A 27,812-nucleotide genomic window follows, 5' to 3' on the forward strand; every position below is an offset into this window, starting at 1 on the left:
GTTGTTTTTTTGTTTTAATTAAAATTGTTTGAAAAAATAAAATCCTGATCCCCGGATTAACCAAATCAGGCTCCCTCAAAGAGGGAGCCCCAGCTATCAGGTATCAGTATTTTTCAATTTGCCAGGTGATTCTAACATGCAGCTAAAGTTAAGAACCACTGTTATGGAGAGAGATGATCGTAAAACATGTTTCCCACCTGGGTTTGCTCTTAGAATTCCTTGAGAAGTTTCTAAGTGAGCATGCCATTGCTCTTTGGCCTTCATTCCCACTGGTCCCAGATAAGGGACCCGAATTCCTCTGAGAAGCTCTAGAAGTCCTCCTCCCTCCCTATCCAATCTGCAACGCTATGTCTCTGTGACGCCCCAGTTTCTACACAGTTGAAGAACTGCAGGAGGTAAAAATGGGTAAGCCAGAAAGAAAACATAAATGCCTTCTTGTTCCCAATCCTCTAAAACCCTGTAGTTAAGAACAGCAAAAAAAAGCAAAGAGCTGAAATGTTACAGATACAAGAAAAACCGATGGGGTTTTTTTGTTTTTAAAGGGGATGAGGCTCTACGTGCTCCACAACCAACCCTTCCCCTCCTTGCTGCTCTCCAAGCAGATGGCAGCCACCCAGCTCTCCATGGAGGCCTAGGAAGGAGGTACAAAGTAGGCCTAACGGTTGGCTATACTCCCCAGGATCCAGCAACTGAGAGAGGGTTAGGAGCAGCACACCCCGTCCTCCCACGTGTGACCTCTCTTCTTCAAACACAGAAAGTGACAATACTGTTAGTGGCAACTAAGTAAGACAGGCAGAGAAGCAGAAGGAGCAGGCCTCCTCAGTGCCACTGGGGGCCAGCTTGCTCGCTTGGGGCTCTTGAGCGCAGAGCTCAGAGAAGCAACCTCCACAGGAGGGAGCAAGGCAGTGGGACATACTGGTGGGTCACTGAGCTTCGAGGTTTGGCACATGGGACAGGCTGGGGCACGTGCTTGGAAACATGGCATTGTAAGGGAAGCCAAATAGTTCACTGTGGCCAAGGATGTGAACCCCCAGCCCAAACTAGTGCCCCTGGTTTGCTCAGAAAGTGCTGCCGGCAGCAGAAGGCTGGCAAATTAAAGGCGAAGTGAGTACAGGTCACAGCCACATCAAGGCAGTAATCGTGCACTCACATCATGGCTTGGCCCAAAGAGGTATAAATACACTGCACTGTCACGGGGAGAAGGCTGGGTCCTGGGGACCAGAGAGGATGGTGTCCTTTTCATTCCCATTCAGAAGCAGGCCTGGAGGGCTGTGCCCCAACTGACCCCCATTTCCTAAAGAAGGGCAGGACTGCTGAAGGCTCCTGGCACTTAAGTCTGGTTCTGAGGACAGCCCAGGACCCACATCTATAAGGGCCATCTAAAACGTGGCCTGGAGGGGATGGGGACAGGCTGACAGGAAGCTACTCCTCGGCTCTCCAGTTCCCCACGTGCTTGTCCATTCCCCAGACCTGGGGCTGCCTGGCAAGCAGTTAAACCCCTGGGTTCCGCCCAGGGCTCTCCTCCGCTGGAAGGCCGGGTCTGCTGTGGTGCGGCCCTAGGGGAGAGAGGAAAAGGAGAATTAATATCAAAACCAGTGAAGGGAGCAGGTCCCATCCAAACCAAGTATCAAAATTCTCTTCAGGACAGGAAGGGGCTGGCAAGGCGGAGGAGCCACAGGACACCTCAGTGCCAAGGCAGAGCTGGGAGTGAGCAGGCAGGAAAGTGGGCAGGCTAACTCCACCCCCCAAGAGAAAACCACTGGGAGGAGGAGGGCTACATCGGCGAGAGAGGTGGGAAAGCAGGCCGGGGGTTTCTGCTCACAGCAGGCCATAAGGCTGGGTGAAAGAAGCCTGCCAGGGACACGAAAGGCCCTGCCCCAAAGGAAGCTGGGAAAAGCCCTGCCCCGAAGGAAGCTGTAGTTTCCACCACTGAGCAGGTTCTTTCATGACCCCGCCTGTCTTTTAGCAAATGAGAAGGAAAGCAGCAATGAAGGACAGGAAGGGCCCTCACCACCCACCCCGGGAGAAACACCTCCTGTCTGGGGGCAGCAGTGCCCAGGGCCCCTCCCGGCAGCTACAGGGATGGGGAAGGAAAGCAAAGGAAAGGGAAAGGGAAGATATTTACCTTGGGTGTTTTCTGAAAACAAAAAATGCTCACTAGTCCACAGTCAATTATCAACTGCAGTTTCCAAATGTGCCAAAGAGGGAAAGGTCTACGGGGAAGGCTAGAGAGAGCAGAGGGGAGAGAGACAAGAGGAGACCAGCTGTGCAGCTGCGCCGGCAGGGCAGCTCGGCTTGGGCAACCCCGCAGGCTGCTGGAGAGGGGCAGGCGGGGGCCGGACAGGTGTGTCCCCTGTGGCCCGAGGCTCGGAACCAGAGGAAGCAGGTAGCGCAGCATCTGGAGTGGACTCTCCCTTGGAAATCAGCTCTGGGAATGGTCATTGTGCAGGAGCTATGCTGAGTCTGACATGATGGGCCAGGGGTCCAGGAACCTTCTGCAAAGGGCCTACATTTTTAGGTTCTGTAGGTCTCCATCCCTGTGGCAACAAGTCCGCTCCACAGCTGCAGCCAAAGGCAGCTATATAGAATCCATAAACAACTAGTCAGTATGCCCATCCCCGCTGCAGGAGTTAAAAATTTCCCAAGCATCTCAATAAAGGCATTTCTCTGCCAGCAAATCTTGTGCCCAAGTCAATCAGGGGTGGTTCCGACCCACAGCGTTCCTGGCGATATCACAAGGGCAGCGGCATGAAGCCCTCCTGGGGGCAGCAGGGGCCACCAACCACAGATGAGCCACTGACATGAAGACCCTCTCAGCGGCGACCACCGAGCACAGATGAGCCGCAGCAGGGCCTCAGAGGGCTGAGGCGGGGAGGGGAAGGACGGCAGGCCAGCCACGTGGGGAACAAATATCCGGTCTCGAATGGGGGAAAACCAACATCCTGACAAAAGAATGAGATGGCAGTGCACTACGCTCAGCATAATGGCCTCGGATAAACGTCACTGGCGAGGACACCACCGCCCCCGTGCAAAGCGGGTAAGCTGTTGCAAAGAGGCAAAGGACCCACAGGGCCACTGCAGGTCACGCGTCTCCCCCCGCCTCCAGACAGCAGAGCGCTCCCATGAAATCCTGTGCAAGCCAGCACAGCATAAAGCAAAGAAACAATGAGCATTTCATAAAGCAAAACTCCTCTTTGGAGTTCTTTCAGTTAGTGAAAATGGGCACAAACCTAAGTCTTTTGTAAAAGCAAAGTGGTGTAAAGAGAGCTTTAGGGGACACCTGTGTTTCCTCAGAGAACTGCCCAATGAACAGCTGAAGCCCAAAAAGAACCTTAAAAAACTGCGTGTATAATAAAGGACGAAATGAAGGAAAAAACCATCATTCTTAGATTTTAAGTGTACACCTTGAATAGAACACATACAGTCTGAATAAGCAGATGAAGGCAGAAAAGATTCACATTGGAAAAAAACAAAACCGGGGCGCCAGGGTGGCTTAGTGGGTTAAAGCCTCTGCCTTCGGCTCAGGTCATGATTCCAGGGTCCTGGGATGGAGCCCTGCATCGGGCTCTCTGCTCAGCGGGGAGCCTGCTTCTTCCTCTCTCTGCCTGCCTCTCTGCCTACTTGTGATCTCGGTCTGTCAAATAAATAAATAAAATCTTAAAAAAAAGAAAGAAAGAAAAAAACAAAACCAAACACTCACATTTTGAAAAAACAAAAATATACTGACTTTTGAGACCCAAGTCTAAAGTGATGGTGTAAGTGGCATCTCACAACAAAACATCACAGCAGGTAAATACAGACCCGTGATCAGTCCTAAAACACAGAACACCCCTTCTTAGTACACACTCACTGAGAAGGCCCAGATCCAAGCTGGAGCAGCGTGCCTCAAGCTGGGACCCCCTTTCGCCAGCGCACAGAGATGGAGCGCTCAGGAGCTGAGCCACTCACGGGCCTGCAGCAGGGTTCCTGTCCCTCGCACCCGCGTATCTCCTCTCAGAAAGCAGGCATCACAAAAACACGTTCGTGTTCTCAAGGGTGGGTCTAAGTAACCAAACCCGATGTCTGTGTCCCTGTGACACACCAATGCCCAGAGGCCTAGGGCATGCACAGGATCCAAGCCAGGGTGCCCAGGTCTCTCTCTTCTCCTTATTCTTCATCTGTAAAATGGGTCTAACAACTACCACCTCTGAAAATGGAGAAGTTGTCTTAGACGAGTGAGGACGAGCAAAGCTCCTAGCGTGTTGCCAGGGAGAGCTAGTGTTCAAGAGAGCTCGGTGTCCCCACTTCAGAGTGCCCAGGGAAGCTGGCAGCCTGCAGCTCCTTCCACAGCCTCTCTGGAAGCCCTAGCCACTCCCCCAGGACCACCCAGCCTTCAAGTGAATCTCTGACCCCAACTTAGAAGCTCACTCAGAATACAAGTACCTTCCTGAGTAACAAGGCAACCTGAACTTTTTAGCACTCCTAGCCAAAGCCCACTCTCCACAGGCTCCTTTTTATTTTCCCTCCTTATAATCTACAAGGCAGGGTTTGCTAGTCCATGCCTCACCCCACATTACAAAGTCTATTTCTTCCAAAGTGGTATCTGGCTCACAGTGGAGCCCGAGATGTGAGGGACAGGCCTTATGTGTTAGCTTGACCTGACCAAACACCTCAGCTGCTGCCCTTCTCAGCTCCTGGGATGGTGTCCACCAGCAGTCACCTTCAGAGCCGGGCCCACTGGTGACCTACCCCCAAACCTAACTGACCAAGAGTGTCTGAACTTGATCTTATTCCTATTCAGTACCTGTTCCCTAACTAAGGCAACCCATCCTAACAGTCCTCCAGAGAAAATGCTGACTGAACATACTTTAAATGCCAGCTGGTCTGTGGTGCAGTGTCACCGAAGCTACTAAGAACAATGAAAAGAGAAAAAGGAAAGGATGGGCAGAAAAGGGGACAAGGAAAGAGAAACACAAGGCAGAGTGGGGGCAGAGTGAGTGTGTGTGGGAGCGGCAAGGAGCGGCAAAGGACATGCCTGCCCTCTGGGCTGCCATACTGAGGGATGTGGCCTTGCGGGGCTCACCTGCTGCTGTGGCTGTCTTGTCCCCAAGGAGCCTGGTCTGGCTTCCTGGGATGACCTGGAGGTCTGTGTTCTCCGGGGACTGTGGCAGGCTCTGGGCTCGGGTAGCCAGGAGTGCATTGAGGTACTGCAGCCGCGTGACCTGGAGAACAGAAAGCATTCCCAGGCAGGTGCAACTCGCGAAGCCAGGCGGAGAAAGTGAGGTCCAGGAAGGTCACATGTCTCCCTCCTGCCCATAAGCACCAGAACTAGGTGGGAGCATCACATTCGGCAGGATCAAGAAAAAAAGAAGAGCTTCAAGCCAGCTAAGGGCAGAGATGAGCAATCAAGCAGTGTCTTCAAGATCTCAAAAGGAAACTGGGTGCACAGTCCTGGCGATGGGACTAGACTGCCAGAAGTCAGAGGGACTTCCTGGAGCCAAGGACGTCTGTCCTTCAGGGCAAGTAACAAGGTCTTGCTCTGGCAAGTCTCAGAAAGACTCAAGCAGAATTTACTCTTAATCCATACAAACTTGTAGCTGGTTGGTTTAGCCCCTTAGGGACACAAAGCTGGCTAACAGCCAGCACCAATGAGCAGCCCAGACAGTCACCTTAATGAGCTGCAGGTCAGAGAGGGCCCTCACGGTGTAGTCAGGACAGTACGCAGACAAGCAGGCACCATCGGCTGGCTCGGGCGGCAGGTCGTGGCGGAGGGACTGGAGCGAGGACACCGGGGACTGGTGAACTAGCAGAAGGAACAATCAGTGACGTCTCCGGTGGGGACAACTGCACCGTCTCCAAGATCCACCCCACAGATCCCTCTGGGAGGAAACACGGCTACAAGCACAGAAAAGGAGGGCAAGCAACAGAGACAGCCCCAAAACAAACACTGCCCCCTCCCTCGATACAGCCCAGACAGGAGAAAAGCCAGCCCAGAGTCCTGGGCCCTGGGAAGCCAGGAAGGGCTGCAGCTTACCCGAGGATGGTGATGTCAGGGCAGACACTCCATAGTAGGTGAAGGCCCCATTCTCAAACTTCAGGCCCTCTTTCCCGATCTCCACCTCAACCCTGCCCTGGGAGGTGTAGGGAGAGGGAGGAAGGAGGGGCAGGGAGAGAAACAGATGTGGACAGATTACCTTGCCTGCCAGAAGAGAGCACAAGGAGAAAGCACCAACCCCAGTTATCCAGGGGGTGTGGATGGAGATGATCCCCCCTCTCAGACCCTTCCCTACTTTCTGAGCAAGTGGGGGGCTCCCACATGGGCTGGCAGTTACCTGCAGGATGAGAATGAAGTAGTCCACTGGCTGGCTACGCTGGTACAGGTAATGGTGAGCAGCTAAACGGTTGCTCTCATCAAACCTCACTTCCTGGTTGACGCTGGGATGCTTCAGCAGGTGCAGCAGGACCTTCTCGGAGATCCGCAAGGGGCTGAACACATCCACCTCTGCCCCACGGTGGAAAAAAGGGACAGTGTCCATTGGGCCCAGAGTGGCCTGCATGACTACACCCGACTCCTGCTGCCCCAAGCCAAGTCACCTCTCCAATACAAGAGTACTGGGCAGGCCACACTCCCTCAGGCCAAGGCTAGCTCCTGCTAGCCTAGCTCCTGCTCTCAGCCCTGTCATGAGGAGCTGCCCCCTCAGATGCCTGGAGACGCTGGCGGGGCTAGACAGAAGCAAAGAAGTTCTCCAGGATACTCTCCTCCTTATTGGGAATGAGGGCCCTCGGTGTCTGCCCTCAGGGCCTCCTGACCCACTGGATGTGAGCAAGAAAGCAAAGGCTAACCCTTCACCCTCACCTTGGGACAGGAATTGCTGGGTGGCCAAGAGCAGCTGAGGTGAGATCTTCACTTTATATTCATCATCAGACACCTTGAACAGGGAGAAGTCCTCTTTCCGCCTGAGAGGGGCACTCAGAGGAGCAGGCTTCTTCCTCACGGCAGCCTCTCCTAGGATGGTGAAAAGGCCCACTGAGGCACAGCGTCCCTCCAATCAGCATGACCAAATGAAGGCATGGTGCCAAGGCCTGGGGGTTCTCAGTAGGGGAGGTGACAGCATCAGAGCCCAGGGATACAGCCTCGGCATGCTGCCTTGCTGGGGCCCGGCGGCCACTCCCAGCACGGAACAAACCTGGCATTCATGACAGAGGGCACAGGCCTTTACTCCAGCTATAGCCTGAGGAAGTACGGGAAGGGACTGCTCCTCTCCTCGGAGCTGGGAAGGTAAACTCTGACAAGACAGCAGGGCTGCTTTAGAAAGAGCCACAGTTGGTCACGAGAAACCAAGTCTTTGCAGATTATAGGGGCTACACAGCAGCAGGTAACCTGATGTCCCCATGCCTATGGCAGTCTGAGGAGCCACACTCAAGAGGCTGCATTTTGGGCGCCTGGGTGGCTCAGTGGGTTAAGCCGCTGCCTTCGGCTCAGGTCATGATCTCAGCGTCCTGGGATCGAGTCCCGCATCGGGCTCTCTGCTCAGCAGGGAGCCTGCTTCCTCCTCTCTCTCTGCCTGCCTCTCTGCCTACTTGTGATCTCTGTCAAATAAATAAATAAAATCTTTAAAAAAAAAAAAAAAAAAAAAAGAGGCTGCATTTTGGGGACAGACTCTGGGCAAAGCAATTACTTGACAGTAAACAGAGGTGGGGGGGGGGTTCTGTCCCAAGAGTGCACGTAAGGCCTGGGCCATCAAGCATGGGCTCTGTGTCTGCCCTGCAGACCTTAGCCATCTTCCTAAGAGGCAGGTACCTCTAAGGCACAATCACAGGCCCCAGGATGTTCGGTTTTGTTAAGACCATCTCAGCAGTAAAGAATGGAATTCTTTGAGGAGAGGCTTCTGCAATGTAGGAAAGAACATGAGAAAGCCAAAAGGCCAAGGAAGACGAGAGCCTGGGAAAGGCCCATAAAGGGCAGAGGCCCCACCCACCAGGCCACTGCGGCTCCGCCTCCAGGCACAGGTCGGGGGCCCTCCAGTAAGGAGGCCATGCTGGCCCTCCCTCGAATGACTGGCTAGGTAACAGCTCAGACTGGAGATCCAGCCTTGTTTCAACAACACGGAGACCTCCTGTCCTCTGAGGTTGATGAACACCACACATCTCAGCTTGACAGACCAGTTGAAATGGAACAACGCCAGGAGTCAAGACTCACGGTAGTCCTCAGACTCGTCCAGGATCTCAGACTTGATGATCTCCTCAATGACGTCCTCCAGGGTGACCAGGCCCAGCACCTCGTAGAAGGGGTCACCTTCACCCTCGTTGTTCACCTTCTGCACGATGGCCAGGTGGGACTTCCCTGGGGGAGAAGACGCTCAGATTACAGCTGGCCGGGGGGGCCTCCCATTTTGCTTAGTCCTGCCTGGTATGAGCTCATCAGAATGACAGAAGCTGATGTCTGTGTTCCCACAAGGTCCCACAAGGTACCAGGCACTAGTGAGATTCTCCCTAAGTTCTTACCTAAGACTCTCAACACACTCATGAGGATGAGCTTCCCTTTACACACAAGGATCCTCCATCTCAGGCACTGTGGTCAGCTGCACAAGGCCACCCAGGCAAGGACAGCGCCACGTCAGCCTGGGTCCACAGGAATGCGATTTAGATAAGGATGGTCTGACCAACCAGACGAGGGAGGGCTGCACGCACAAGGGCACTGACTCCAGAAGCATGGGCTCCCCTGGGACGGCCTAAATTGGGTGCAGGGGCAGAGGGGCCACCCAGTGACTCTTCTGGGAAAGTTTCCCCAGTTCTGAAAGCTGTCCTTTATTTCCAGAAGCCTAGGTCTATGCAAGTCATCCAGGGGAAGATGACAAATGGTGAGCGACCAGTAAGAGCCCAGATGGTGTGGGAGGAAGAGCTGCAGCCTGGAGCTGTTCACTTTCCCCTCCTTCAGGTGAGCCTCCTGTTTGTTTCCTTGTCTGATAAAGAAATAAAAGTCTGAACAAAAGCCCAAGCTTCAGAGTGCTGGGGAATGTTGTGAAAACTTCAAGAACTGACTTTGCTTCTCATCTATAAAACTTTATACCCGCCCAAAAGAAACAGAATGGAAACCACATACACAATTTTAAATTTCTGAGTAGCCACATTAAAAAAAAAAAAAAAAAGACACAAGTGAAATTAACAACATACTATAATTAACTCCGTATAGCCCTCAATATCACTATAACATGCAATTGATATAAAAATATTAGAACAGGGGCTCCTGGGTGGCTCAGTTAAGCATCCAATTCTTGATTGATTTCAGCAGCTCTGTTCATTATCTTAGAGTTGCAAGATCAAGCCCCACATCAGGTTCCACACTCAGTATGGGGTCTGCTTGAGATTCTCTTGCCTCTTCCCCTCCCCCTCCACTCTCTCTCTCCCCCTCTCTCAAATAAATAAAATCTAAAAACATTAAAAATATTAAAACAGGGCGCCTGGGTGGCTCAGTGGGTTAAGCCGCTGCCTTCGGCTCAGGTCATGGTCTCAGGGTCCTGGGATCAAGTCCCGCATTGGGCTCTCTGCTCAGCAGGGAGCCTGCTTCCCTTCCTCTCTCTCTCTGCCTGCCTCTCTGCCTACTTGTGATCTCTGTCTCTCTCTCTGTCAAATAAATAAATAAATCTTTAAAAAAAAAAATATTAAAACAGGGGCAGCTGCCTGGCTCAGTTGGTAGAGCATGCAACTCTTGATCTTGGAGTTGTAAGTTCAAGCCCCATATTGGATATAGAGATTACTTACAAATAAAATATTTAAAAAATTAATTTAAAAAATTTTTAAATTTTGGGGCGCATGGGTGGCTCAGTTGGTTAAGCAACTGCCTTCAGCTCAGGTCATGATCCTGGAGTCCCGGGATGGAGTCCCACATCGGGCTCCCAGTTCCACGGGGAGTCTGCTTCTCCCTCTGACCTTCTCCTCGCTCATGCTCTCTCTCGCTGTCTCTCTCTCTCAAATAAATAAATAAAAATAAAATATTAGGAGCGCCTGGATGGTTCAGTGGTTTAAAGCCTCTGCCTTCGGCTCAGGTCATGGTCCCAGAGTCCTGGGATCAAGCTCCGCATCAGGCTGTCTGCTCAGCAGGGAGCCTGCTTTCCTTCCTCTCTCTGCCTGCCTCTCTGCCTGCTTGTGATCTGTCAAATAAATAAATAAATAAATAGATAAATAGATAAAATAAAATAAAAAAACCTTAAATTTAAACATATATTCCTTTTTTGTACTGTCTTTGAAGTCTGGTGTGTGTTAGGCACTGCTAGCACATCTCAGTTCAGCCCAGCTACCTTTTAACCCCATGTGGGCAGTGGCTGCTCAAAGGAGTTGTGCAGGTCTAGGATATGAACTCTGAGAAACTCATCTCAGCCATGCCCCTCAAAGATCCCCCGACACAGTGGCCATGTGATTTCATCTCAAGACAGAATGTCTGAGGGGTCGAGACGGCAACCATGAAAAAGCAGAAGGGCTACACAAAGAACAGGCAGCTGGAGGGATTAAAATTTATTTCTCATCTGATGGGATACAATGCTCTGAAAACACACAGGCCCCTGGCTGGCTGACTGGAAACACCACAGGCCCCAGGACAGGTGCCTACAGCTCTCCCGGAACACAGAGCCTCAGGTTAAGGGGCAGATGGTGCATCTTAACAGCATCAACCAGAAAGCCCTGAAAAAGCTCTACAGAGCTTTAATTCTAGTTAGCAGGCTCAAATGTACTCCCAAATTACACAGATGCTATAGAACTCTTCCACAATGCCTAATTTCTAGGATATTTGTAAAAATGCAGATGGAGTTTAAATTCCTCTGCCTTTCTTTCATTAATTTATTTATTTGAGGGACAGTGAGAGAGAGAAAGCACAAGCAGGAGGAAGGAGGGAGGGAGAAGCAGACTCCCCACTGAGCAGGGAGCCTGATACAGGACTCGATCCCAGGCTCCCAAGATCATGTCCTGAGCCAAAGGCAGATGCTTCACCTACTGAGCCACCCAGGTGCCCCCCATGTCCTTTAATTTTTTTTTTTTTTTTTTTTTTTTTTTAAGATTTGACAGAGACATAGCGGGAGAGGGAACACAATAAAGAAACTGTCAGAACACATCCCGGGAGAAAAGTGCTAGGTTAACATTCCTCACAGCAGGTCTGACTCTTTTCAGAATAGCAGGGATCCTTTGGTTTCTGACAATTAATCTGATCTCAGGTGGTTTAAAGCAGAGATTCTGAAAGCAGAATGCATCCTAATTCCTCCTTTGGTTGACTGTCCTTAAATATTCTCATAGTGGGCTGACAAAGACAGCAGGATTAACAGCTTTAAAGAAAACACACTTTATTTACTGTAGCTCCAGAGTATGCACTCTTCCTGATAATGTTTGCCCCAAATATTCCATATCATCTCAGGCCTGCACACTAAGAGGCGCCTCACCAGAGAAGGGGCCTTTCCCAGACTACAGAGTTCTAAAACAGACAGTACTCTGAAGGGATGAAAGGCACAGGCCCTGGAATGATAGCTGCCAAGATGCCAAGACTCCAGCTTCAGGAAACTTAGAGGGCACCACCAACTCACACACTTGGCAGAGAGACGGGAAGGGAATAGATTTCTCAAACCTCAGGCGCCATAAAGGCTGCAATATCCCCTTTGTTCATAAGCAGAATGAAGAAAGGGGTTAGGCTAAAAAGGACTTTAATGAGGAAAAACTGGTACCTGCCAAAGGAGTGCACTGCAAAGAGAAGCAGAGAAAGGCTCCAGGATGTCAGAGGAAAGACAAAGCCAATCTGCCCCTGAAAATGACCCTCACTTGTCAGAGGGGGAGAAAGGTGAAAACTGACAAGCTCCTCATTCAACCCTGGGGGGTTCCCCAGAGCTGCTCCAAGGGCACCCACCATCCCAGAACAAAAGGAGCCTAGAGGGTGGGCCTTCTCTCCCAACTGGCTCCAACTTGCCCATCTTAAACCGAAGAGCAAAGTGCCCCCTTCCAGCTGACCTCTCTCATGTTCTCTCTCTCAAATTTAAAAAAAAAAACAAAAACAAAAAACACTTAAAAAAAAAAAAAAGAGAGAGAGAGAAAGAGGCCCTGACAGACCTTCCTCATAGTCAGAAAAGGGAAGTTTAAAAAAAAACCCAAAAAACAAAACAGAAACAAAAAAAACCCACAAAAGACAAAGCAGAGACTAAATCAGCATCCATAAAGTTGTTTCTGATTAAATCAAAGTGAAAGTGTCTTCCACAGTTGCAGAAAATCAGGTATCATTCCTTCTTCTGTTATCAGCAAGGCAGCAGCCCACAAAAGACCTTAATAATGATCCTTGAAACGTCACAGGCCCAGCTAATTTGATGTTATGTGTGCAGGCGAAAGCGACCAGGTGTCTACAGACCATCCTTTTTTCTGTTCTTTTAGTTTCTACTTACGAATTTAGACCTCTTACAAAGCCAAAGCCCACAAAAATGACTTTGAAGGAAAAAAACCGGTGGGTTAGGGTCAAGTGGACCTAGCTCTCCAAGTTAGGCCTACCAGGGAAAGCGGAATTTTGCTTTCCAGGCGCTCTGAACGACAGCGTTTGAATATTTCAAAAGGGTCACTGAGAGATGTGAGGCCAGCATCTAAGTACTCAGAGGGACCTCGGTAAGGATAAGACCCTTTCCTCAAAGTTTCCATATGCCCCTCCCCTTTTTCCAGCGGAGAACGCTGGCATTCGTGTCCCCTCCCCGATGTCCTGTTACCTCGTTTGAACTCCTCCAGGACAGCGTCCAGCTTGGTGTCGTTGAAGACGAAGTGGAGTGGATGGTTGTAGAAGCGGGTGATGGTGCTGAGCGGCGTGCAGTCTTCGGGATCCACGAAGGCCAAGTCCTTGAGGTAGAGCATGTCCACGATGTTGGAGCGCTCCTCCTCATACACTGGGATGCGCGTGTGGCCGCTCTGCATGATGCTGGCCAGGACGCCGAAGTCCAGCACGGCGCTGGCATCCAGCATGAAGCAGTCCTCGAGCGGCGTGAGCACGTCCTCCACCGTCCGGCAGCGCAGCACGCCCTTGCTGAGATCGCTGTAGGGGTCGCCGCCCCCGCGGGCCAGCTCCAGCACGCGCTCCCGCAGCCGCCCGGGCCGCGCAGCCAGCTCCAGCAATTGGCCCACGGGCAGCGCCACGGGCAGCGTCAGCAGCACCGCGAGGCGGCTGAGGAGGAGCGCGCGCGGCGCCAGCGCCAACGTCCAGCGCCCGCTCACGGCAGCCGGCACCACCTCGCCCACCAGGAACACGAGCCCTGCGCTGCCCAGCACGGCGGGTACGGCGCGCTGGCCGGCCGCGCGGTACAGCAGCACCGCCAGCGCCGCCTGCGCCAGACTGGCCAGTAGCAACAGCGCGCCCAGGGCGCAGCCGGCCCAGCGCCGCGCGGGCTCTAGGCGCCGCGCCGCCGCACGCTCAGCCTCGGAGCCGCTCTCGCGCAGCACCTGCACCTCGGCCGGCGCCAGCGCCAGCGCGCTCAGCTGCAGGCCCCGCGCCAGCGCCGCCAGCGCCAGCAGCCCCGCCGCCCCCAGGCCCAATGCCCAGGGCGGCGCCGCCTCCTCGGCTGCCGCGCCGCCTGGCTCCACGCGCACCGCCAGCAGCGCGGAATGCGGGCGCACGGCCTCGGCGCGCAGGCGCAGCAGCGCGCTCCACTCGCCCGCAGGGGCCACCGCCTCCTCGGCCGCCGACGCGTCCGGCTCCCCGCGCACCGCCAGCAGCGCCGAGTGCGGGCGCACGGCCTCGGCGCGCAGGCGCAGCAGTGCACGCCACTCGCCCGTGGGGGCCACCGCCTCCTCGGACGCCGCGGCCGGCCCGCCCTCGGGGCAGCCCGCCCCCTCGGGGGCCACCCAAGACCAGGAGCTGTTGGCCAAGCCGGAGCCGAAGAGGCGTAGGCGGAAGGTGGCCTCCCGTGCAGTCCGCACCTCTTCGCCGCGCTCCCACCCCACGTCCGCGGCTCCGTCCTCCTCCAGACAGACGCCCAACACTCGCGGGCCCGACGCCGCCTTTACGGCGGCGTTGCCCAGGCACAGCGCGGCGAGCAACCAGCCTAAAGGACCCGCCGCCGCCGCCGCCGCCGCCATCGCCTGCTGCCCCCTCTCGGCCTCCCGCGCAGCCTACCCTCCGCCTACCCCGAACCAATCGTCGCTAGCCCTGGCGCCTCCTCCGCCAATAGGCGGCGGACGGGGGCGGGCCCCAGGGTCGGACTAGGCTGCGCCGGGGAGTAAACAAGCCGCGGCGCGATCCTGGGGCGGGCCGGGGGCGTGGGGCTCTCGGCCCGGGGGGTCTCAGCTGTGACTCCCAGGCGAGAGGGGGCCAGAGCCCGGACGCGCGGAGCGTAGAGTTGGGCGTCCAGTTCCCACAGGCCGTGCGGGCGAGCCTGGAGGCCGCACTTGTCCCTGAACCGGAGCGCGGAGCGGAGTGTTCCAGGCAGTGTTCAAGTGTGTGTCATGGACCGTTTCCGAGGAAAGGGCCCCGTGAGCCACTGGCATAGGCGCAAGGAGAGCTGAAACAACCGATGACCGGACGTTGGGAAGGTCAAGTTTCCTGAAGATTGTGCCCGACTGTGTCTGGGGACGTGAGACACAGCCCTTTGCCTTCATGGAACTTGCATTCCTGCCAGGGAGAACGATGGTAATGATGTAAACACGGGAAATCACTACCTCATTGGACCCTCATAGCTCCTTTTACAGGAAAAAAGCGAAGCATGACTTAGCACGGATGCAGGATTCCAACACGACCTGCCTGGTCACTATCTCAGCCACGTTAGCAGAGGGCAGCTCTGTCAGAAATTACTGTTACCGGGTCACTCCACTTCCAGCAGATAATCCTTGGGAAAATATTTCCTCGGGAACAACAAGAACTATTCAAGAGGATCCTTACTGGAGAGTTATTTTAGAAGACAATGTGGTTCATTGACAGGCTGAAATGTTTTTCACCCATCGCATATGATCTCTGTAAGATTGGAAGTAAATAGAAAAACCGAACAAGGCTTTTCTACAAGGATCCAGATTGTTGTTGTGTTTTCTTTACATTTTTATGTATTTTCAAATCTCCTTACAAAAATAGACTTTTGATAAGGGTGCTCATATACAGGTCATTTAAGTTTTTCCTATGGAGTCTACGGAAATACATTTGCTAGGTCATGAAAAGAATAAGAAAAAATAAAGGCACTGTGGCCACAGTTAAGTAAAATCTGTAGAAGGCAATGTGCCCAAATGAGCAAATCCATGGCAAATGACCAAAAACAAACAAACAAAAATCTCTGTGGAAAAACTCTTCAAAGGATGCTAAGAATGTCTCTTCAACGTCATAAATTCAGTGCTGTGATTCAATCACATCTCCATGTTTTCAACTTTTATTATCTAGAGGGTGCTACACCTCACTGGCAGATTACAGAATAAGCCACCAGGAGAAGCAATAATGACACTACTCAGTCTTTACACTGAATCAGCATGACTCCTTTGAAGGAAAAAAAAAACTATGGATTCAGCCCCTTTGGTTCACATGTCTCCAAGTCCAGATAAAATGCTGACACTGAAATAGAATGGATGATATACTTGAAAGTTAAGTGCCTGGAAAGTTATTGATTAGCAAAGAACAGTTCCAGAGCAAAGACAGGAAAAATTCCCTACGGATCTGGTCTCAGGCACCCTTGGAGAACAACTGGTTATTCATTTTTTTGGAGAAAATCTTTGGGTAGGACAACTGGATCGCACTTGGAAACACAAATGGTCATTTAAACTGTAATACCCAAAGTCAGAAAGAATCCAATAGGGCAAAGGTGCTCAAGGAGCAATTTTCTGTTAACAATAGAGGCCTCAACAGTACTTCTCTAGCTTCTTTCTTCATTGGCTCTGCACCATTCTTTATCCTCCATCATGGGTAGTAATTGGATCAATGGGTGGTCATTGCATCAATGGAGACACATACCACTTGACCTTCAGTCCCTCATTGACCCACCCTGGGCCATTTTCCTTACTGTTCATTTGGTTCAAGACCTTTCCATATTTCATCTCAATACAATTCTTGAGTTTTAAACTCGTTTTAACTACTGTGACTTCACTGGCTAATTCCTGCTTATTTCTCAAGTCTGCAAGTGTCACTTACTCCAGCAGGTCTTCCTCAACCATCTTGACTAGGTTGGGTCATAGTTATGGGAGCTATGTGCTCTTCCTTAATAGCATCCAGTACTTACCTTTTTCTAAGACCCATTCACTCATTCATTCAACAAGTGTTTCCTGCAATGTACCGCATAACATTCTCATGCTGGGAGTATGCGGGAACGAGAAAGCCCCCTGCCCTGCCAGAGCTTTTGTTCTAGCCTGGGAACGACAATATACAAATCCTTATTTTAATATCCAATAATAAGCGCTATGGAGAAAAACAAAGCAAGATAAGGAAGAGGACAGAGGGAATGGGGCCATGCTGTTTTAAATGTGCTGATCAAGGAAGTCTTCTCCAAGGAGGTGACATTTGAACAGAAGCTTAGATGAAACGAGGGAGTGAGCCTCACAAAGACTTGGGAATAGAGTGTTCCATGTGGAAGAGACAGGAAATCAAAAGGTCTAGTGTGACTGTCTCCCTCGGGGACTCTTCCTCACTATACTCTGTGGGGGTTGGTGGCACCTGGCATGTAGCAGGGGCTTACCCATGTGTGAAATTTATGGTCAGATGAAATTTATTCTTGTGTCCACCTGCTTTTGCATCTGTTATTTTATCTGCAGTTTTCATTTTTCTCCCTAAGTGCATCCCTTTCATTAAACATTAGCCTCAGTTTGTCCACTCTGGTAAGCCTGGCTTACTTGGCCCCTGCCCCCAGCACACTCCATCACACACCGTAGGCACAGTACCTATGGGCACCGTGAAAGCGCACACAGCAGAAACCTGAAGAGTCGACACTGTGCAGTGACTCTCAGGTGTCCTCTTTAGGGGTTGAACTGTCCAACTTTGAGACTACCACGGGCTCATGAGCAAGGATGAGAAGGCAGCTGGATGTTATGAAACAACATGAAACTGTGGGATCAAGCTCCTTTCTCCTTCAGCCCCCGGGGGGAAAGAAGGGGCTGTCTTCCCCCTCTAACTGCCCCCACCAGTACCTGCAGGCAGAAGACTAGGGTTATCCATTTTTACAAATTCCTAATTGCGGCAGCAGAGCACACTTATCCATCTTACAGCAACTGCCACTCTCTAACTCCTGGGACAACAGCCTTGATTATATGTATTTTGTAAATTTCATTTCTGCTTCCTGTTAAACAGTCCCAGAATACTTGCCCCTTGCCCTATCACAGGTTGACAGCCAACCACAGCCACCATCTCTCTTTTTTTTTTTTTTTTAAAGATTTTATATTTATTTACTTGAGAGAGAGAACAGTGAGAGAGAGCATGAACGAGGAGAAGGTTAGAGAGAGAAGCAGACTCCCCATGGAGCTGGGAGCCTGATGTGGGACTCGATCCCGGGACTCCAGGATCATGACCTGAGCCGAAGGCAGTCGTCCAACCAACTGAGCCACCCAGGCGTCCCAACCATCTCGATGATAGATACCGAATACCGACCGAACTCAAAACAGGCAAACTGTAGACTAACCAAGACTTCATATTTCATTTTTTATTACCAATCAAAAATAAATTCCATATATTGTTTAGCAAATATTATCACTGTCTTGTGACAAAAGACACAAGAGTCATAACAACAAAACTCCCCGAGAGTCAAACTCATAACAATGCCAAAATAAATCACAAAAATATACAAATTAAAATCTTATGCAAAATAAATATGAGTTATTCGCTATGGTGGCTGTGACTTGCCTACCCACTTGGAGGCCATCTGCGAAGGTCTCCCTCACGTGGGAAGACACGCAGGGGTGGGCCAGCTCCAGGGTACGGCTCGACCCAGGAACCAGAGGTTGGAATAGGAAGTGAAAAATTGCACTGGGAGAAGGAAGTCATGGGACCAGTAATATTTGGAAATAATTATGACCCTCTGCAAAAAGTGATTGTAAGTGGGGAAAGGGAGGGATTGAGGGCCCATGTGTTGGTAGTAACTGTGTGTGCAAAGAGGTAGCTGTGGAAGTGTGTGCACCTGCTCCTTTCACTTCGCACACTCACTTGGTTCAGGCCAATGCGCTCTGCTCCACCTGGCACTCAGGTCTCTCAGGAACACAGCTTTGCAAGCTCCCATGTGGACTCAGAAAGCAAGCTGCTCCTGTAGAAAACTGAGGGGTTTCCCCCCACAGGGAATAAAGGTCTGTTTTGTTTTTCTTTTTCTCATGACTGAGAACCCATGTCACTACCTTCTCTCCAGACTTTGAGGAATAAATTCTGTGACTAGGGGAGACTATAGAACTGGCCAGGGGCAAGCATACTTGTTGCAGACACTTCCTGGTCCCAAGAGTTAACATTTTCCAGGCGCCTGAAGAACAGAGTACTTGGGGTGACAGAAGTCACTATGAGAAAAGGGTCAATAAATACTACTTAGATGGAAGGTGTGCAGTCTCCCTCGCCTGATCTTGGGCCCCCAGCAACTGTTCCACCCGACAAAAGGGCCAGCATGGACCTTAGCCCCACAGGCTCCCCAACAGCGGCAAGCCTGGAACTATGCAGCAGGGCCTCATTCGCCCCAGGGAAAAGGAACTGGGGCAGAATTTCAAGTGGGGGCGGAGCTATAGCAAAGGCCAGGATGACAACTCAGGCTAGGATTACTAAGATGGGGGAAACAGGGCTGCCAGCTGTGTGCCTTTTAGGTGGAAACCTCCTTTCCTGGGTTTTTAAGTGTGTGAACAAGGTTGGGTAAGCCTCAGCCACAGAGGAAAGGGCATGAAGAATTTGTTTAGGTTGTCTTCCTATGTGTCCTGTTGTCCTCAATCCAAGAGGCAATGGGGTTTCAGGATGAGAAGTAGGGAGTCTGGAAAGAAGGACTTTATAGCTCAGTGACTGACACCTCACTTTCACTGTGGGGTGGGAAAGAGGATAGTCTTAACTGCTAACAACACAGATGCCCATGACCAGATTCCCTCCTGGAACTGAAAGGAATTATTTCAGACAAGTCACCCGTAATGTAGATGTTCTCCCACCTAGGGGGAAACCTTTGGTAAAAGTAAGGGCAGGGCCTGGGGAGCAGGGGTAAGCAATCTTAAAGGTGTAAGACCCTGCTTAACACTGAGTCAAATCAGTAGAGACAGGGGTGAGAGTCCTCAGCCTAGCCCAACTCACCAGGAGAGCCCATCAGCCGAGTTCTAGGAAATTCCAGGATCCAGCAGTTGACAGGAGTAGGTGTGCTCCTCTCTGTAGCTGGGAGTACCATGTCCCTCATCAGAGTTACCCAGAATCCCTCGGCCTCAGTGACGTCAGACAAGCCTCAGTGCACGCATCCAGCCAGTTGTTCTCAGCGCTATTTGGTTCTTTGCTTCCTGGAAGGAACTGTCTTCCTCCCAAGAAAAAAACCTTCCTCCAGCAGGCCTCTGGGATACCATCTTTGGAGGAGGAAGAGGAGGAGGAGGAGGAAGAGGAAGGGGAAGAGGAGGAAAAGTAGGCTCCCTGAGACCGGGACGTAAGCCAGAAGGTCATGGTTGGGAGCAGATTATGGCTATTGCTTCCCGGGGTGAGAAACCCTACCCCTTTTAATTAAAGTTTTTGTGGAAAAAAAACTTTTTTGTTGTTTTAAATAAAGTTCCTTAACCCTGTCTTCCCCTTCCCCATTCCTTTCCCCAAACAATATTTAAAAAGAGGAGCAATGAGCCTAGTTCAGAAATTCTCTCAGTAAAAAACAGCCTTGCTCGTGGTAGCTGGGCCACTGCCCTGCCAGTCCTGGGCTGGACAGCCGCTACTTCGGAGCTACTCAGAGGTCCCTGTCAGAGGCCAGAATTCCCCACATTCTGGGGGCCATGTGGCTGCTCCATTAGACAGGCTATCTGCACCCCTTCTGGCCTACAAGGCTCCCTATCTTCATGTGGGCCCACTGGGGAGACCCCCGCGGGGATGGCGGGAGGCCCCGGGCCCTCCTGTCAGATGGAGCTCTCATGGGAGGCTTTGTGCAGTAAAGAGTTGCGCTCATTGAGAAGAGTTGTGGTCTCATCTACCACAGGCAGCTCGGGCTTCCCAGCTAAGTTCTCTGTGCAAATGGTGCAGCCATCCAGAGGAAACTGAGGGCAGTTCTCCATGCGTGAGGCCAGCAGCCCATTCTGGTACTGTTGCCGGGTGATCTGCAGGAAGAAGGGGTGAGGTTCACAGAAAGCGGGAATGGAGGCAAGCCTTATGAGACCAGGGAAACGAGGCTGGCCAGGGCTGGGGCTGGGGGTCTGGAAGAGAGGATGTGCCCAGCTGGAGACTGTGAGGAACAAGAATAAGGAAGACACACGTCTCAGGTCTGGGCCTTCTGTGCCCTGTGTGGGGGGTGAAAGAAAGGAGCTGCTGATGCCCGAGGGTTAGTGATCCAAATGGCCGGGACGGGGAAGACCGTGCTGCCCAGAGGGAGAGACATAGGAAGCACTCACCTTAATGTACTGGAGGTCCATGAGCGCTCGGACACTGAAGTCGGAGATGTACTGGCCCAGGACAGAGCTGCCGAACTGGTTGGCGCTGGCTGCCAGGGTGGCCGCGCTCAAGAGATCCGTGCGGTCCGGGTAACTGAGGGAGGCTGAGCGGCTGAGGGTGCTGGGGTGGGCCGGGGAGTGGTCTGTGGGGAGAGACACATGGTAAGGCCAGGGGGTTCCAGGGCCCCTCACAGGGGCCCCTCTTGTGGCCCAGTCACGCAGGTGTGGGGCCCCCACCAGAACGGAGCAGTTCTGAAGGACAGACAAGCTCCAACTGCAGAAGGTCTGGCCTCCTTAAAGCAAGTGAGTTAGTTTGTTTAGAGGGGTTGTGCAGTTAAGTATTAAAAAGCTTACCAAAGCAGAAAACCAAAACCAAAGACACAAAATCTATGTCTCCAGATCCCCTCATTTTCCCCGACAACTCATCAGTCAAGGGTGACACCATGATTATCCCTCACAGTGGACCAGACACTGTCCTTGTTCCTAAAGCAGCTTGTATCAAGGGACATATACTATACACTTTTACATTAAAAAGAACATAGTTTGTACCCTATGACGCATCCACACACACCTCTCAACATGATACCCTAGTCACATCTTAACATGCTTGTCTCAGGTCAGAAGTGTGCTCTGCAGGTGACCCACTCTGTATGGACCAGTCCTGCCCACTTGTGTCTGCCGGGCCCCCTGTCAGTCTGACAAGGGGGACGGGGCAGCAGGTTCCTCTCACAGGAGCCTAGAGCCCCAGGAGTGCCAGGCCTCCCACACCAGCCCGCGGTTCCCTCAAGTCCGATCCACATCCCCCTGCCCGGAGGCAAAGCCTGGGGGAGTGGGGGAGGTGCCTCTTCCCCCAGGGACAACAGGGCCTCCGTGCAGCGCACTGTAAGGAACGGGACGACGCAACCACAAATGAGGAAGAGCAGCCTCCTTATTTTCATAAAGGAATGGTACACAGACTGCATACCATTAGCTCTTATTTTTGAGAACACTTAGAAAACAGTGAAATGCACAAAGAAGTTAATCGTGAAGGCATGATCGTGAAGGCATGCTGGCTTCTTTTAAACAAACAGGAAGTGGACTAGGCTTATTTACTTAGTTGAGCACTAAGTTACTATCTACTAAGTTAGCTACTCCCACAAACAGTGAAGAGAGATGAACAAATGGTGAAGAGAGCAAACATCACGAGGCCAGGTGACTGAATGACCAATACAGCTTTAACTGAGTGAGACTGAACTGAGTAATACTCTGTCTTTGGGCTTCATTCCTAGAACTAGGAAAACATAGTCTGGATATCCTATGACTGGGCAGTATACGATCACTAGAAGATCACAAGTGTGTCACTTACCCCAACTTAAGTAATACCTCTGATTAAGTTCTAGAAAAGGAACACAAATACTATGAATATTACCTAATACGTCATATTCATCATTTGGATGATGATGGACTGCTTTTAACTAATACTTATGAACACTCCAGAATCTGAATTTAAAAATAACGTAAGTCGGGCGCCTGGGTGGCTCAGTGGGTTAAGCCGCTGCCTTTGGCTCAGGTCATGATCTCAGGGTCCTGGGATCGAGTCCCGCATCAGGCTCTCTGCTCAGCAGGGAGCCTGCTTCCTCCTCTCTCTCTCTGCCTGCCTCTCTGCCTACTTGTAATCTCTCTCTGTCAAATAAATAAATAAAATCTTAAAAAAAAAAAAAAAAACGTAAGTTAGTGACATGGCCTTTTAAAAACAGACACCCTAAAAAGACATACACCCAAATACGAAACCTTTGTTTCTGAACAATAGTATTATGATACCCCTTCATTTTCTTTCCTAAGATTTTATTTATTTTAGATAGAGAGAAACTGTGCTAGCAGGAGGGGCAGAGAGAGAGAGAATCTCAAGCAGACTCCACGCTGAGCATAGAGCCCAACAAGGACCTTGATCCCAGGACTCTGAGATCATGACCTGACCTGAAACCAGGTGCCAATCACTTAACCAACTCTGCAAACCAGGTACCCCAATACTGCTTAATTTTCTTAATTTTTTCCCTTTCCTCAATTTTCTAAATAAGCTATATTGCTGTTATGACTGAAACTGAACTATAAGGTGTGCCTGGCTGGCTTAGGCTGTGGAGCGTGTGACCCTTCATCTCCAGGTTGTGAGTTTGAGCCCATTAGGTGTAGATATTACTTGAAAACGAAAATCCAAAGCGCCCTGGTGGCTTAGTTGGTTAAGATTCTGACTCTTGATTTTGGTTCAGATCATGATCTCCGGGTCATGCGATCAAGCCCCATGTCAGGCTCCATGCTGGGTATGGAGCCTGCTCAAGATTCTCTCTCTCCCTCTCCCAATGCTCCTCCCCTGCACTTGCTCATTTGCTCTCTCAAGAAAATAAAAGTTAACTGGGGCACCTGGGTGGCTCAGTCGTTAGGTATCTGCCTTTGGCTCAGCTCATGATCTCAGAGTCCTGAGATCAAGCCCCGCATCAGGCTCCCTGCTTGGCAGGAAGCCTGCTTCTCCCTCTTCCATTCCACCTGCTTGTGTTCCTCTTTCACTGTGTCTCTATCAAATAAATAAATAAAACCTTAAAAAAAAACAAAAATAGGGGCTCTTCTCTTGGGTGGCTCAGTGGGTTCAAGCCTCTGCCTTTGGCTGGGGTCATGATCTCAGGGTTCTGGGATCGAGCCCCGCATCAGGATCTCTGCTCGGTGGGGAGCCTGCTTCCCATCCTCTCCCTGCCTGCCTCTCTGCCTACTTGTGATCTCTGTCTTTCAAATAAATAAATAAAATTTAAAAAATAAAAAATAAAAAGATAATAAAAATATAAATTAATTAAACCTTAAAAAATAAAATTAAACAGAGTAATAAATGTGTAAAAAACATAAGGGTTTTTTAACTTGGTAATTCCATTTCTGAAAGCATATCCTAAGGATATAATCTTAAACACAGAGAAAGTTTTTTCATAAAGAGGTTTACATCATGGTGTTATATAGAACACACACCACAAGGACTGTCCATAAGGGGAGATAACCAATGAAGGCACGTGTGCCTGGGGGAACACTTGGCTCCAACAAGAAAGTTGGATTTCTGCTCTTGTATTAGGTAAAAACAGCAGGACCCAACCCATGGATACATGAACCCCTCCCTGGTCAGTATGAAACAAGAGCAAGTGTGGAAGAGAGAAGGAGGCTGAGGTGTTGGCCAAGGAAAACCAACACGGTCCACCAACATCACCCACTCAAGTGCCGTTAGCAGCTTCCCACTGCCTCCCACTACCAGAAGCTGGCTGTCTGAAAGGGACAAGTGACTTCTAATTCACCTTTTTACTTTTTTTTTTTTTTTAAAGAGAATCAAGAGAAAATTGTGCTTTGGTACAGTTGAGAGGGAGAAAAAAGCCAGCTGTACAAATATAAAATGGGAAATAACAGACTCTGGGGATAGGTTTTTAGGACTGTCAAAGGCCTCAGGAACTTCTTTAAGTTACACACTGAGACTAGAGCCCAAAGGCACTTGGCAATGCTCTTAACCTCCTCAGGGCTCAGCAGGCCAGCGTTCTGATGGGGAGACCAGCACTTTCTGCCACCCTCTGCTGCCTCCATATCAGTGCGACCAAGTCAACCAACACAGCTGCCAGCAATCCTGGGATAAGGCTCAGGAGTGTGATGTATCAAAGGCCAGAAACAGCATGTGGCATTGGGCCTTTTCCTCGATACTTTCCAACTGGAATGTCACATTTTAGTTGTAACCAAGAAAAAACAGAAATAAAAACTTAGCTCTAACCGAACATTCCCTACCTATTCTCTCATTGCCCTGACAAGTCTAAGAAGGGACCACGCATATTGTTCCCATTACACAAGGGGGAACAAAAGACTGAGAGGAAGTCAGCTCCTGGAATCCTGTTAACTAGCAAGTGCAGGGACAGCACTCAGGCAGTCTGCCCGGGCCGCACTTCTGATGCCTGGCGGTTGCCTCCCCTGACAGGCAGACACCCCAGCAACAGAATGAAAAGCAAAGTCTGGGAAGAAAGGAGGCAAGTTTTTTAAAGAAAGCTGATGGGATGACAAGGCATCCTGATGTCTGTGAGTGGCCTTGATCACAGGGGTGTGCAAAGGCTGGGGCTCACTTGGCCCAGCCAGAAGTAGTAACACTCCCTTCCCACTCCAGCTGTGTGTCTGTGTGTACGTGCGCGCGCGCGTTGTGTATGCATGTGTGTTCCCAAGGACTGAGGGATCTCTGGGGAAGCGCTTCCAGGACCAGGGCAAAGCACTCAGGGCCCGCTGCCAAGCAGAGCCGGTGCAAATCAGGCTAACCCACAAGAGTGAACAGGTGGAATGGCCCAAAATGCGGGTGGGGAGGCCCAAAATCCGGGTGGGGAGCCCCAGCGGCTGCTGGGAGAGGTTAACAGAGCTGTGGTATGTGGGCTCAGGCAACAGGTGGCAGCACAAACTTCTCCAGCCATGCTGTGTTACCTGAGAGCCAGGACAGCAGGGAGTTCCGCTTGCCAGGCGGACACCTGACCTGGGTTGAAGGCACTGGAGCAAAAGAGGAGAAGGTCAGCGATGGGTAGGGTGAGGAGGCAGAACATGGACACACAGGAACAAGATGGTGAAGCAGATCTGTTGGGGGCTGGTATCCCTGGGAGGGGCATAGTGGACTCTTGACAGGGAGGGAGCTTAGGGCAGACCAATGAGCGCTGCTCAAAGAGGGGCAGAGGATCCCACAGTGAAGCCAGAGTGGCCCTCCCCACCCCTGGCTGAAGTCATCTCCTCTCCCTTTTGGCCAATCCAAGTGGAACCTGAGCTCCTCTAGCTCAAAGGATGGAGCTAAGGACCCAGACCCAACCTCTGAGGCATCACTGCAGAGAGAAAGTGCCTGGAAGAAATGTCCCACGACCATGTGCCCTCCTGGACAAGACTTTCCCCAGCTGGCTGGCAAGAGGTGCTCTTGGGAGGGGCTGAAAACTTCTCCCTAGGCCAGAGACATCCAGGCAGGGGTCCCCTGCTCCAAAACCCAGCTCTGGAGTCTTGTTTTCCCACTGCTTCCTCCTGGAGCCTGCTCATGCTGGGAGAGGGGCAGAGCTGCATCACACCAGCCAATAAGCTGAGCTATATCAATATACAGGGGGCCCTGGCCCCCTGCGCTCAGGGTCCTCTTTGTCAAAGGACAGCAACAGGCGTAACACAGAGGATCTCCACAAGCCACACACACCTCAGTGTGTGGCCTGTCCCCCAGCCACAAAGTGGATTACCACTTTCTGGCCTGCAGCAACCTGGGGCCCCACTCAAGGCTCAGAAGGGCCAGGCAACTAGCAAGGAGCTGATCTTCTAAGACTTGGGTCTTGCCTGCAGAGTGCCCACTCTAGCCATAAGGCCCCTCTGGCAAAGAGAGCCTGAGCGACCCAAGACTAGAGAAGCAGAAAGCACTAGGGTGGCCAGAGTGGCCCTTCCCTGGACTTCCCACAACTCTCTTGCAGGGTGTGTCCAGTCCCCTCTTTGCCCCAAATCCCTTTATGCCATCAGAACCAGCCCTTAGGGCGCCTGGGTGGCTCAGTGGGTTAAGCCGCTGCCTTCGGCTCAGGTCATGATCTCAGAGTCCTGGGATCGAGTCCCGCATCGGGCTCTCTGCTGAGCAGAGAGCCTGCTTCCCTCTCTCTCTCTCTCTGCCTGCCTCTCCATCTACTTGTGATTTCTCTCTGTCAAATAAATAAATAAAATCTTTAAAAAAAAAAAAAAAAAGAACCAGCCCTTAACCAAAAGGCAGTGGCTAAGCCCCCTGAAAAGCCAAGCCCATCCACACCCTACCTGACAAACGGGCCCTGCCCTGACTCCCTGGATGCAGGCTCCCTGGATGCCCTCACGCCCCACCTCTATTCCCCTGCCCCAGTCTCTGTGAGCAAGACCCTGTAGCCTCCATCACCTGCCGTCTCTCACTCTTCCCGCTGCTATGACTACTTGCCCCAATGACCCAGTTGCTATGGTACATCCCGCTGCTCCAAGGCCATTCACGGCTTCTTGCTTCCTATCGCAACCAAATGCCAGCCACTTTCTGGGGCTCCCCAACATGTCCTTACTCCCCATGGTCCACCCCCTCCCATCCCTGTAGGCTCTGGTAGGCTAGTCTCACATCTCAGAACACGCTCTCAGCTCCCTACAGGCTTTGGCTCAGATTCCCCTTCCCATCTCTTCTTCCCCACTCTTAGAATCCTGTCCGAAGGGACCAGGCCCTGCTCTTCCAGACCGCCTCCACTAGGCCCTGGCAGCTCTGGCCCTCATTGGCCTCCCTCTCCTCTGAGCCACCTGGATGGCCCTAGACTCTGGGGTACCAGTCCAAGTCTCCCCCCAATTCAGATATGATGGAGAGCAGCATGGAGGCAGCCCAGCTACTCACCAGAGGTGGGCGAGGACAGGGCCATGGTCCCGTAGTAGGAGAAGGCACCTGTCTCAAACTTCATGTTCTCCTTCCCGGCCTCCACCTCCACCTTCCCCTGGAAGAACACAGGGTCAGGGTGACAAACAGCCTGAGAAGGAAAGCCCAACTGAGGGGAAAAAAGGACAAGGCAAAGGGAGAAGGGAGGGTGAGGAAGAGTCGGTTCCAGAGCCCTGAAGCACTCAGGTGCCCTGACCCAGAGGTTCAAGGGTGGCCTCTCGGAAGGAGGACAGGCAAAGGGGGAGCAGAGGCTCGGGGGCAGGCCGCACAGGAGAAAGCCCCGAATCCCCCAGCCAACTCAGCAGGTGAGGAGGTAGAGCGGGCACAGGAGGGCGGGTAGGGAGCAGGCCGGCCACCTGCAAGATGAGGATGAAGTAGTCCGCCGGCTTATTCCGGGTGTACAGGTAGTGGCGGATGTAGTATTTGTTGTGCTCATCAAACTTGAGTTCCTGAATGACATCTGGGTACTTGAGCAGCCGCAGCAGGATCTTCTCTGATATCAGAGAGGGGCTGAACTGGGGAACCTCTGTTGGAAGAAAGACGACAATGACTTCACAGGGGGCCTGGCTGGACAGCACCGGGAACACGGTCACTGTGCTTGCTTGCTGCCCAGGCCCTCCTTCCCCTCGGTTCCGCACCTCTGTGGGAAAGCAGCACCCCTTGGATCCAGACATGTCAGACTCGAGTCTGCCTGCCTAGGCTGGAATAGTGGCTCCCACACTGGGCACGTATGACCTTGGGCAAATTACCTAACCTGTGTCTCAGTATCCTCATCTGTAAAATGGGGATTAAAAACTTCTTAGGGGCGCCTGGGTGGCTCAGTGGGTTAAGCCGCTGCCTTCGGCTCGGGTCATGATCTCAGGGTCCTGGGATCGAGTCCCACATCGGGCTC

The 27,812-nt window shown here is 51.7% G+C and overlaps 2 protein-coding genes across 5 annotated transcripts in view; both read right to left on the reverse strand.

The window, feature by feature from the left end:
* CNNM3 (cyclin and CBS domain divalent metal cation transport mediator 3) lies at positions 1–14,113 on the reverse strand. 3 transcript variants are annotated; one of them, XR_009405398.1, is made up of 9 exons: positions 12,702–14,108; positions 8,180–8,323; positions 6,836–6,985; positions 6,312–6,481; positions 6,014–6,110; positions 5,649–5,782; positions 5,063–5,201; positions 2,126–2,225; positions 1–1,556 (listed from the first exon to the last, which is right to left on the reverse strand). XR_009405398.1 is itself a non-coding variant. In XM_059406181.1 (8 exons), exons 1-8 carry the CDS (start codon positions 14,059–14,061, stop codon positions 1,492–1,494), a joined length of 2,259 nt encoding a protein of 752 aa, XP_059262164.1. In that variant the 5' UTR covers positions 14,062–14,108; the 3' UTR covers positions 1–1,491. The 3 variants fall into 3 exon arrangements, 2 of the variants coding, with proteins under 2 accessions (XP_059262164.1, XP_059262165.1); XM_059406181.1 differs by lacking the exon at positions 2,126–2,225; XM_059406182.1 differs by lacking the exons at positions 1–1,556; positions 2,126–2,225; positions 5,063–5,201; positions 5,649–5,782 and having other exon boundaries at positions 6,094–6,178; positions 12,702–14,113.
* A 3,457-nt stretch (positions 14,114–17,570) lies between these two features.
* CNNM4 (cyclin and CBS domain divalent metal cation transport mediator 4) overlaps positions 17,571–27,812 on the reverse strand; it is a 37,793-nt gene continuing 27,551 nt past the window's right edge. Inside the window, exons 4-8 of one of the 2 annotated variants that reach the window (XR_009405399.1) lie at positions 27,277–27,446; positions 26,882–26,978; positions 20,470–20,651; positions 19,190–20,178; positions 17,571–18,192 (exon numbers count right to left, since the gene is read on the reverse strand). Coding sequence is in view for 1 of the 2 variants with exons in the window: in XM_059406183.1 (XP_059262166.1) it covers positions 19,981–20,178; positions 20,470–20,651; positions 26,882–26,978; positions 27,277–27,446 (647 nt within the window). In the remaining variant the exon portion in view is untranslated. Of the gene's footprint in view, positions 20,179–20,469; positions 20,652–26,881; positions 26,979–27,276; positions 27,447–27,812 lie in introns of both variants that reach the window. The other variant, XM_059406183.1, reaches the window with a different exon arrangement.

The sequence above is a fragment of the Mustela nigripes genome, chromosome 7 (genome assembly GCF_022355385.1).
Source record: "Mustela nigripes isolate SB6536 chromosome 7, MUSNIG.SB6536, whole genome shotgun sequence".
Lineage (NCBI taxonomy): Eukaryota > Metazoa > Chordata > Mammalia > Carnivora > Mustelidae > Mustela > Mustela nigripes.